The sequence below is a fragment of the Taudactylus pleione genome, unplaced genomic scaffold (assembly GCF_031769625.1).
Source record: "Taudactylus pleione unplaced genomic scaffold, aTauple2 ptg000065l, whole genome shotgun sequence".
Classification (NCBI taxonomy): Eukaryota; Metazoa; Chordata; class Amphibia; order Anura; family Myobatrachidae; genus Taudactylus; species Taudactylus pleione.
This window is the reverse complement of record NW_028284467.1, coordinates 3,543,869-3,556,266: the sequence shown is the minus strand read 5'-3', so window position 1 is coordinate 3,556,266 and position 12,398 is coordinate 3,543,869. Positions and strand designations below refer to the sequence as shown.

The following is a 12,398-nucleotide window of genomic DNA, read 5'->3' as shown; positions in this document are numbered from 1 at the left end:
CCCGGACTGGGTGGTGATTCACTTAGGGGGAAATGATTTAGGTACTTACAAGGGCATTGAGTTGATAAATGCAATTAAAAGAGACTTGCAAGTTTTGGAGATGTGTTGGCCTAGTGTTAAAGAGGCTTGGTTGGAGATAGTTCCTTGTTGCTTCTGGAGATGTGCTCAAGGGGGTGCGGCATTGGACAGGGTCCGTAGGAAAGTTAATGCAGCTATGAGGCTGTTATTGTCTAAGGACGGGCGTTTTTATTAAGCACCCCCAATTGAGATTTGAGAAAAAAAGATTTTAAAGATCAGATGGTGTTCATCTTTCAGACAAGGGTTTGGCCATTTTTATCAAGGATCTATGCTCTTTTCTAGACTAGGTGGACTTTATGGTGGCGGGCCAGCCTCTGTGAGCCGGCTGTGGTGGAGAGCAGTTCTCCTTGGCGGTCTATTTGGGCGCAAGAGTGGTTCGGTGACATTTCCCCTCTGAGAGCGATGAGTTGGTCACTACGTCAGGGGGGACCTGGTCTCCATCTTATGGAGGGGCCATTGCTAGGCCAATTGGGGGAGGTGGTACTGCCTAACCCAGTTTGTGCTAGGACTGGGATCCGTCCACATTATTTAGAATTATCTATTGGGTTGTGGCCGAGGTAGCGCTGCCTTTTTCTGTCACCATAATAATTAATTCTGATCTGATCAATAAATTCATTGGCTGCGACCCCTTTAATCCAATTTACTGTCTCTGTGTCCTTATTTCTAATGTTTGCAGGTTTAGTGTCAAGGTGTATTAATAAAACCAATAGATGACTTAATAGACAACCCTGGTGTAACATGTGTCAATGTCACTGTATCATAGCAACAATATTGCTACACTCAAAATAACAATAATAATGATTTCTTCTGACATATTATTGGATCAGCAAATAAAAAGTAGTCAGTACAAATCTGGTTATTTTGGTAGGATTATGAAGTAAGTACAAGTAAGTTGCATACCTGCAGTTCCTCCTGGTAAATTGCTGAGCAATGACAAACATTCACAGCGAGGCCAGTCTGCAGACCACCATCAGATGAGCTGCAATCCTGTCCACAGAGACCACAGGTTGTCCTGGCAGTTCCTTAAACATGAAAACAGTAACATCGAATAACTAACTTACAAAGACTAAAGAATCTCAGAAGAATTAAGATGAAGTGGTTTAGCGTCCATGTGTCTTTGGGTTCCTACGCAAATGCACTAAGCCCCTTATTCATGCAGATTCCTGACCCGTACTGCGCATGTCAGTGATGGACAGTCTGCTGCCATTTGTGGGCGGGAGGGGGTGGCGACGGCCTCCATTCCCGAAACGGAGGCATGTCACCACAGTTGGGGGGGAGGGAAGAGGTCAGGATCTCCATCAGCGGACCCGATGGGTCACTTAACCGGCCGATGTTTCCACAGATTATCCAATGCTGTGTTGTACAAGGCAGCTCGGATAAGTAATGCAGCAGGAGGCGTGATGCCTCCTGTGCATTACCATATCTGCAAAGACAGCTTTACAATTCCGTTCAGTACTGAATCAGGATTTACAATTCCACGCTAAGAACATGTACAGTATGCAAGACAATTTCCAATTTACCATACTGTATGTATTTCCTGGAATGTACATCTATCTACAATATTTTTTTTAAAATGTAAAGCTATGCAAACATTTATGAACATAAACAAAACAGTGTTGCAGCCAATCAAGAAATAGTTCAGGCAAGAAACAAAACTATTTATAATACACACCAAAAGGGACAAATTAACATATGCTGCTTATTTCATCAAAAGGTATATAAATGTAAGGGATGGAAACAGTAAACATCTGTTTTGGAGTCTGAACTGAGGGGCCGATTCATACCCGGAAGTTAAGCCATGTTCACTTGCAATGGGCGATTGTCACCCATCTGCGCAGGCGTATGCAGCAAAATACGCATGCGCGAACCAGTCTGTACGATGGGGAAGTGCTCGCTCGAAGCCTTCAGACGGGCTGCACCTTTGAGTGACAGATAGTGCTTGTGGGTGGTAACGGGAAGGTCCAGGAAACAGGGGAGAGGATGTGCGAACGCAGGCGTGTCTGAGCGTCAATATGGCGTTCTTTGGGTGTGCATAATTGGCATGTCAGCATCATTGTACGCGTCACCTGGTTGTATTTCAGCCTGCAGTGATCGCACTGTTTGCGGCGGGCTAGGGTCTACCTTAAGGGCTGCGAGCAGCTCCGATGGCTCTCGATGTTACTGAATAATCATACACTTCCTGGAGATGACGTGTGCTTAGAAACAAAAGTGGGCGTCATTACACTGGCGAGCGCTCACTCTGCCATCGGTCTCTAAGACATAGAGGGCGTCCTTTAGCCTGGCTGTGCGATCATGGCATTTGCATATCCGCCCCCTGACGGTTGCGAGAGAGCGCAGCTTAGGGTTCAGGTCTGAATCGCTCCCTGAGTTGGTGACATTAAATAGGCACTGGCACATCTCCTCTGTCATCTTTTAGGACCAATACATTAATACACACATTTTCACCCCATGAATTAAAATCTGTTATTGGTGCTATTCCAGCGATAACAAGTGTCTTAGGAAAATATACCACTGAAGTGAACTCAGGACATCGTGTCCAATAGGAGGCTGTCCTGATGATGACTTTGCCCCTTTGACAGCTCTTTCAGCTATTGCTTATTACAGCAGTGAAGCTGCAGCCACACATGCACACAGTCCAGGCTGCCAAAGAGGAATTCGATGTTCCCTCTCCAGCTAAACTGTAGCCCAAAGAAGGTGTTTGCTATAAGAACCAAGCTCAGGAAAGCTAAGGTTTTTATGGAGTTTGGTAAATTAGTCAGACCGCAGTCCCCCTTGAGAATAAAGGGGACTACGGTCTTTAGCATTAGTTTTGCAGAAGGCAAGAAATATCTGTAATATCTACTGTGCTAGGATTTTCTTAAGTAGGCATGATACTTGGGGAGAGGGAAAAAAGAGGGGCTGAGAGAAAGAGTGAGATATAGATGAGAGAGTGAGAGACAGGGAAAAGGGGGACAGAAAGAGAGAGAGAGACAGGGAGCTCTGGGTATGCAGACACCCACAAGCCTGTTTTAAGATGCCCACTTGTGCGTGACATCTCCAGGAAGTGTATGCAACCATCGGTACATTGGGTAACATGGATGCGATCGCAGTGCTTGTGGTTGACCATACCCTACCGCAAGCACTGCGAGCACTTCAGTGTAAAATCCAGACAGGTGACGTGTACTATGACGCTGCCTCTTAATTATGCACGCCTCTGAAACGGCGTTGAAAAGCTCAGGCACGCCTGCGTTTGCACCTCCACTCCCCCATTTTTAATAGTCAGCCCCTGTCACAACCCACAAATGGCTCCTCCTGTCACTCATTCTACTGGGCAGTCTATGCGCAGCGAGCGAACGCTTCCCGATCTCTCACACTGGTTCGCGCACGCGCACTGCGATGCGTCAGCATGCGCACAAAGCGACATCCTAGAGTGCGAGTCTGAATCAGGTCCAGAGTCCCTAGACAGATTGTCTACCTCGGGTCCTCCTCATCGGATTTTGTTCCTTATGGCCTAGTAAGACTTACTCCATTATTTATTATATGTATTTTTGTGATGTATATTGCTTATGTATGTATATGTACCTGCTGTTGTCTCCCCCTTCATGAGATATTCCAGTCAGCCGTGGGTATTATTTATTTAAATGAAAAAAAAAAGTTTGTTTTTATAATGTTTTTACATTTAAAAAAAAAAATGCTCAAATCAGTCATTTTAAACATTTTAAAAGCTCAAAATATTTTTCTTATGGACAGTAACAGACATCTATTCTGTTACCCAATATTTATTTGTAGTTTTTTGGGATACAGGGTGATTTCACCATTTTTCAAAAACTTTTGTGCCGGTTTTTGTTGTAAAAATCGTCACAGCCAATTTTTTTCATTTGGAAAAAAATTGAATTGGGAGCGCGCAAATCTACAGTAATGAAAAATTGGGCGTGATACCCGCAGGAAAAACCTTGCTTTCAATTGAATAGTGCCCTTAGTATTTCATTTGTGTCTATGTGTTTCTGTACCGAATTATTTTTATTTTGTGCTTACACACCTTGAGGTCTATTTATCATTGAATATTTGCTGCATATCCCCTGAAGACACCTGCAATAAGAAATTTTAAGTATCTATTTAGGAAGCTGATAATTAGCAAATATGCCCCCTATAGGTTGTCTGCATGGCTTTCTGCACTAGAAGGAAAAGTTTCTTTGAAACTATTCTTTTATTGTGTCAGCTATTTGACATGTTTGTAGGGATGCATTAGATCCAGCATTGGAGACACCTAAAACACATCAGAAATAATAACAACCTTTGTACAGAAATGTTTCCCTACAAATGTTTTGATTAATAGTATTAACTAAATAAACAATGGGTATGGTATAGAAGATTGTCACTGTCTACTCTAGATAGACACTCAATAGATTGACAACAGATGACAATAGGTCGATAGGGACAAAAGTTCGACAGGTGCAAATGGTCCACACACATATGATTGACACAAAAATGGTTGACACATAATTTTGTAATTTAAGCCTAATCTTCACCTTAATCTTAACCCTCCCCCTACTGCCTAACCCTAACCCCCCCCCCTGGTGCCTGAACCTAACCCTAACCTAACCCTATCCCCTAGTACCTATCCCCTAGTACCTATCCCTAACCATCCCCTTACACAGCCTAACCCTAAACGTCCTCCTCCGCAGCCTAACCTTAACCCTCCAGCAAGTGCCTAACCCGCACCCTAGCCTTAAAAATGTTGAAAAAAAGTGTGTCGACCATTTGTGTGTAGACCATTTGTCTTTGTTGACCTTTTGTCCTTTGCGACATTCTGGTGTCAACATATTGTGCGTCTATCTCGATCTTTATTCCGGATACATTAAACAATGGCTTATTAGCTCCACTGTGAGACATGATTTTAAGAAAATACAAAAGTCTTTGCAGCATTGTCACCCCACCATGAATATAATATAGATGTGATTTAAACCTATATTCTCTGTGCTATACCCCAGTGTCTGCAATGTGTGGGCTCTGGGAAGAAATGTGTGGGAACCACTGCAACCCGTTACATTATTTCCATTATTGATGTATCATTGTGATCTACTACATTCCGTAACTGCTGTTATACCCACAAAATGCATATTTCCGATTACAAAACACAAATGACGATAATAATAAACGAACAAGACAAAGCAGCATATCTGCTTATATCCCTGAGATGATAAATGACAGAAACTCACTCTCAGCAGGTTTTATAAATCCTTTGCTTTCAGTTTGTGGTGTTGTTGGGAATTCCAGTGACAGAGCGGTCTCTGATGTTGTCTCTTTGTTACCTGCTGAAGCTTTAGCTGGACATTCCATCTCCTCTGGAAGCTGCTCATGATAAGCTCCTGAAACAGGAACATAATCAAAATTTGCATACCATTATACATATAAAAGATTCCACAGAGGGCGATGGCTCCACAATATTAGTGAATGTTATGAAATGCAGATTTCTGTACATCTAATTATATATATTTTGTACTTTTGCCATTTTAAACATCTTCCTAAACATCACCATTTATGTTATGGCACACTTACTGTATGATGATAATGATCAGCAACGGTTTATCGGCATGATTATCAGCAAGGTGGCTGGTTGTGTCTGGACTGCTAGCACTTCAAGTATATTATTTATTAGTGTGGCTGTTTTATAGAATATTTCTATTTGATTTGGGTGAAGACTATGGATGTTTGTACTTTGTATTTTGTGTTTCCGTCTGTATTCAGTTATATTTTAAATGGTGAATACGATTTTTGCATTTTGTAACAACACTGCTGCCCGGACACTATTCTATGTTATAAATACACTATTTCATTACAGTATTGTATTGTGTGGGGGTTTGGTACGGGATGCCGGCACTCGGGATCACAGCGGTCAGAATCCCAGTGCCGGCATCCTGACAGGGTTAGGATACCGACACTTGTCGGTCAGTATCCTAACCCTCACCTTCTCTCTACCCTAACCCTCCCTCCCTGGTACCTAAACCTAACCTCCCCCTCCCCGCACCCTAAACCTAACCCTCCCCCCTTAGTGCATAACCCTAGCCCTCCCCCTAGTACCTAACCCTAACCCCTAACCCCACTACTTAGCGTCGGGATGCCGGCACTGGGATTCTGACAGGTACTGGGATACCGACGCTGGCATTCTAAATGCCAACATCCTGTCGTGATTTTGACCGGATACCCTGTTGTGCACATCTCTAGATTTGTATTACTCCTGGCATAAACCTGATGCAAATGCTCCAATTTTCTCCTGACGTACTGTAAATTTGGCATATTTACTGCTGTAGTAGAGTTAGACTCATTTTGAGGTGCATTCGGCTCAGAATACACATGACGTGCATCTTTCCGTAGACGTATTTTACACCTGTGGTTCTTACATAACATGCACCAACTCTAAATGAGCTCCACAATGCTTATTTTCCCCTAATTTACACATGTTGTATCTAAATGACCAAGATGAGTGGAATAGGTGTCCAACTGTTTATCTCACAGGTTATAAATAGAGAGTTGGTAAATTTACCCATTTCACAATTATGGAAGTCTCTCTCTCTCTCTCTCTCTCTCTCTCTCTCCCCACTCTCTCTCTCTCTCCACTCTCTCTCAGTCTCTCTCTCTCTCTCTCTCTCTCTCTCTCTCTCTCTCTCTCTCTCTCTCCACTCTCTCTCAGTCTCTCTCTCCCCACTCTCTCCACTCTCAGTCTCTCTCTCTCCACTCTCTCTCTCTCTCTCTCTCTCTCTCTCTCTCTCTCTCTCTCCACTCTCAGTCTCTCTCTCTCCACTCTCTCTTTCTCTCTCTTTCTCTCATAAAATATAAAGAAAAAATAATTCTACGTTCTGCTCCAAATAAAACTTTTTTTTCAGTATATTTGTGAATATCTCACCAATCTCTCGGACGATCAGACCACATCACAGGCAGTGCAGACTAGACCAGTTATATAAGCTCTTGCTTTATGTGCACTAATGGCTGCTAATGCTATATATACACCCTATTAATAGCTTATAGAATGGCTACTCACATAAAATCTGAATATTTGCTAAAAGGCAGAGTTGGAATCCCCCTATTTAAATATTGCACTTTTCTCTCTACTTGTGGTTAATAGACAGTCCTCACCGACTTCCTCAGTATAACAAATTTCAAGAATGGAGATACTTAATATTATAGACAAAGTTTTTGTCTTTAAATTGAATTAGAATAATAATTTCACAGATTAATTGGGGAGCTCAATAAAATGTATATGAGGAGCTATTTATCTAGCCACTTTTAGCTTAAAATCATGTGGAAGTGGCAGCTTGAATTAGGTTACAGAGCTACTTAAAAAAAACTGTTGGAGCTATTTGATAACAATTCTCAAAGGAGGCTGTGGTCTCACCCTATTTACCAAGCTCTCATTAATTTATCTTTTCAGAACTTGGCCCCATAATTAGATGGTGTTAGCCATGATAGCTATAGGCTGCCTTTCCACAGAAATTTTCTCCAAGAGGAACCCCGGACTGATAAATAGCATAAAAAGCACATTCCAAATCGCTATGATATGTGATTTAATTTTCAGGGGCCATTGCTAATTTGAAGTAATAAACGACAGCGGTAGCACATTTTTACTAGGGATGAGCGGGTTTGGTTCTCAGAGAACCGAGCCCATCCAAATTTTGCAGATTCGGATCCAAGCAGACTCAGAGTTTCCTGCCTGACTTGGATCTTGAAACCAAGGCAAAACCATAGAGTCGGAAATCTTGCGGTTCGCGAGCTTACATCTCTATGATCAATGTAGTATATAGGGACCAAGTGTGTGGAGACTGAACAAGGAGGGTGGGTAGTGTAGGACTGGGAGAGTGGTGCTGTGCTGTCTGCTGTGTCCTGGGCTGGTGCACTGCTGATCCATTCTGGGCTGGTGCTGCTGAGTGCTGATCCATTCTCGGCTGTGCTCTGCTGTCTGCTGTGTCCTAGGGGTGCTGCAGTGCTGATCCATTCTGGAGTGGTGCACTGCTGTCTGCTGTGTCCATCTGGGCTGGTGCAGAATACATCTGGGCTGGTGCTGTGTTAATCTGGGCCCAAGTTCTGGACTCCCCAAAATAAAGTATATATATATATATATATATATATAGTAAAAAAAATAAAACATAAAAGTGTTAGTGTAATATTTTTCTGTGTCTGTGCGTGTTAGGCTTAACCGCACAAGATCCAGCCAGCAATGCAACTTGCAACCTAGTTCTGCCCGACTCCAGTCGTGATCAATCGCTGCTCTGGGCCCAAGTTCTGGAGCATTAAATTTTTTTAAATAATTGTCTTTTTTTGATCTTTTACTGTCTGTGTGTGTGCATGTTAGGCTTAACTGCACAAGATCCAGCCAGCAATGCAAGTTGCAACCTAGTGATGCCCGACTCCAGTCGTGATCACTCTGTGCTCTGGGCCCAAGTTCTGGAGCTGAAAAATATAAAAATATATTGTCTTTTTTTGTCAAATTTTTTTTATGTGAGTGTCAGCCACACCTGGCTGTCACTGTCATCGGTGTAGGTGCGCAGGGGTGCTGTGCTCCTGTCTGTCGAGGGGCTGCTGCCCAAAATAATAAATAAACAATTTTTATTGTGTGCATGTTAGCCACATCTGTCATCGGCGTAGCTGCGCAGGGGTGCTGTGCTGCTGCCTGTCAAGGGACTGCATGAATATTGCAATGAAAACCTTTTTTTTTAAGTTATTGGGATAAAAAATTTTTTTATTCTTAATCTTAAACATAGCAGAAATGTTATCCTAACAGCTTATAAAGTTATATGCTCTAAAAAACGAAAGCCTATATTTATTTACAAACCTATATAGAGTAGACATCCTAAATTCTAAAACTGTTCTATTCAAAAACGTAAACAAAAGCAAAGATTATAAGTCTAGTGTGTTATAGTGTGTTATCAGAACAAGCGGAACAGAGCATTAAATGCAACATTTCATTTTAAGGTTTAAGTTTTACGTTGTGTCTGGAGATCATTTAGAAAGCAGAAAAAGAGCTCCACCACAAGCGGCAGATGACTAAACTCACACACAAAGGTTTAATAGAAATAGATACAACACCAGATCAGATGTTTACCCTGGAGGATCTGTCTGATTCATCATGGTGCCCCCAAGACGAAGATTGTGCAAATTCTGCCAAAAGAGAGACTGACACCATGGCTAAACATAAGAGTCACCTTCTGGATGTGAATTGTCTCATTTGCATGGGGAAAACCTAACCCTCAGATGAGATGGATCTCAGTCAGTGGACAACATTCACCATTAAAAAGTCACAATGGAAGACTACAGTGTGGAGAATCTTTCTTCACAGTCAGGAGAGGCCTCAGAGAACATGAAAAAAAGATGCTCTAGGTGCTGAACTTCAAGGGATTTCTCCATCATGTTCTGCAGTGTGGAAAGGTTTCATTCACATGTTTTCTATAAAGCAGTTCAAAGTTACAACCTTCAAAGTGTCTGGCTATAAAACCCACCTTTGCAAGGAATTACCAAAGATTATTACAAGCAAAGGATTCATCTGTCTGGGAATTCATGGATCGTATTTGGCCTGCATGTACAGCCAGTGATTCTGTCACTGTGTTTTGTAGCTGACTTTATTCCTACCTGAATCGCAAACTGAAATACGGAATAGTAAGCACAGACAACATGAAGGCCTTTGTTATTCCGCTGCCTGCATGCCAACCAATACCTCCCAGACCACACCCACTGGGGAGACCAGGTCTTGATAATGACCATCCCCATCTGTTGCTAGCCTTCTTCTTCCAAGCCATCCATCCTGGACTTCCTGTCCAAAAAGGGTGAGCAGGGTACAGAAAGAGGAGCTAGATGTCCCCGATGACATTTTTTTTCCATCTATAATAGATGATGTGGAGAGATAAGAGCTTCAGATGTTGGAACAGGGGCTCCCACCTATTTGGCTTCCCTCCAGAGAACAGAGCTCAGTTCCTCAGGACGTCACTATGCCTGAGCTGATAGGTAGGTAGTCTCTGCCTGTTGGTAAACACCCTTCAGGAGATGGCAACCCAAAATAACAACAACTATAATAATAATAATAATGTGTCCACTGATAAATTATAATGATGACCAGCCTGATCCCTTAACAGCAACATACCCCATATGGCCTACTCATAACATGACACCCAGTTTGCAGCCTCCTCTTCCTTATGACACTAATCCAGTCACCATGGTTGATCAATCAGCCATGGCCTTCTACATTCTAACATCATATTCACATATCTAAGAAGTGGACAGTGGGAACAATGGCAATTTGAAGGCCACTAACTAACTCTTTTTTTAATGTCCCTGTACAGGCTGGGAAATTCCTTTACAGAATAGAAGGTTTGCAAATGATTATTTAAGTCAATTGTTTATTTATTTTTGGAGAGCACACTTCCTGGTCCCCTTCTGGGATGAAAAAATCCACTCCCAGCAAGCAGGCATGGCGCTCAAGAAAGAATTCCCAAGAAAGACACAACGTAAGACTTAAACCTTAAATCTGAAATGTTGCTTTTAATGCTCTGTTCCGCTTGTTCACATATCTCATATGGTTAAGTGGACAGTGGGAACAACGGCAGTTTGAAGGCCACTAACTAAATCTGTTTTTTTTAATGTCCTTGTACAGGTTGTAAAATGCCTTTACAGAAGGTTTGCAAAGGATTATTTAAGTCAATTGCTTTTTGGAAGCACTCTTCATGGTCCCTTCTGGGATGAAAATCCACTCCTAGCCACAGAAGCAGGTACAAGGATTCTCAAGAAAGACACAACGTAAGGCCTTAAATCAGGGGTAGCCAACCTCGGTCCTCGAGAGCTCACATTTTCCAGTCGACCAAGCTGGTGCACAGGTGTATTCTTTACTCACCAAACCTTTTAGAAAGATCCACAGGTGGAGTTAATTATTATAGTTTTGATTCTGTGAGGAGACCTGGAAAACATGCACTGTTGGTAGCTCTCGAGGACCAGGGTTGGCTACCCCTGCCCTTAAATCATAGATCTTATGCTTGTCCACATATCTGTGCTGGTTAAGTGGCACTTTGAGGCCACTAACTAACTATGTTTTTTTTATGTAAATGTACAGGTTGGGAAATGCCTTTATAGAAGGTTTGCAAAGCATTATTTAAGTCAATTGTTTAGGTTTTTTTTGGAAAGCACTCTTCCTGGTCCCCTTCTGGAATGAGAAAATCAACTCCCAGCAGCAGTAGCCATGCTCAAGGATTCTTCTGTGGCAAGGACTGATGTAAATGTACTGTATCACATTTTTTTTGTAAATGCCTTTTCCCCTCCCCTTCTCCCTCATAAATTTTCTTTGGAATCAAAAAACAAAATAAAATTTACTACCAATCAACCCTTCCTGTCCCTGCCCTACCTTCAACTACATACATACTCCAACTCCCTCAGGCCTCTCTTGAGTAATAAAAGTGTTTCCTGATGTGCCATGTTTGAAGTTGAACTGCCATGTGTTTGTGTCGCCCACTGCTGCAGCTTAGCTTAGTCAGCCAGCTATCTTGGTGCAAATTTTGGGCCTAAACTAGATGAACAAATCAATATTGTGAGCTATGAGGTGGTCAAAATTGACTGGAAATGAGTGGAAATAAATGTTATTGAGGTTATTAATACTGTAGGAACACAAAAAGGTCAATTTTATGTGATTTAAGCTGTTTTTTTTTTAAAGAAAAAATCCAGATCCAAAACCAAAACTCGGAAACAAAACACGGAGGTGAGGTTTTGGCAAAACCAATCTAGATCCCAAACCAGGGGAGATCCAGATCCAAAACCAAAACACGGGGGTCGGAGCACATCTCTAATTTTCACCTTTGTGTATCTTATTAATAAATTGCAGGAAGTGAAAGAGTGTATGGCTTTCATATCTCACAATGGGGGAGATGTACTAAGCTCAGAAAAGTGATAAACTGGAGAGTGATAAATGAGCGGCCACTCAGCTCAAAACTGTCATGTTACAGGCTGTGTTTGAAATATGACAGTTGGGAGCTGATTGGCTGGTGGTTTATCACTCTCCAGCTTATCACTTTTCAGAGATTAGTACATCTGGCCCATTACCTCAGACCTGTGTTTCCCAAAACCAATCCTCAGGGCATCCTAAGTGCATGTTTTCCATATCTTCTTGCTAAAGCACAGGTACATTTATTATGCACTTACACATTTTATAAGATCCACAGCTCTGTAGGCATGCCATGGGCGTGTAGCCAGACTTGCACAGTGCATGCAATTTTCAGTATTATCTTCTGTACCTCTCATAGATTAGGTATAACTGATGTTGATAGTGATGACGGCTGCTTTCATGGCTGCACAGCCTGTTGTGTTGCAGT

The 12,398-nt window shown here is 42.1% G+C and overlaps 1 protein-coding gene across 1 annotated transcript in view; it reads right to left on the bottom strand.

Annotated features, from left to right (window-relative positions):
* Positions 1-12,398, bottom strand: part of LOC148534615 (zinc finger E-box-binding homeobox protein zag-1-like) — a 109,747-nt gene that overhangs the window by 17,447 nt on the left and 79,902 nt on the right. The window contains exons 2-3 of the mRNA XM_088466114.1: positions 5,277-5,426; positions 979-1,100 (exon numbers count right to left, since the gene is read on the bottom strand). Of these exons, the coding sequence (XP_088322240.1) occupies positions 979-1,100; positions 5,277-5,426 (272 nt within the window). The remainder of the gene's footprint in view (positions 1-978; positions 1,101-5,276; positions 5,427-12,398) is intronic.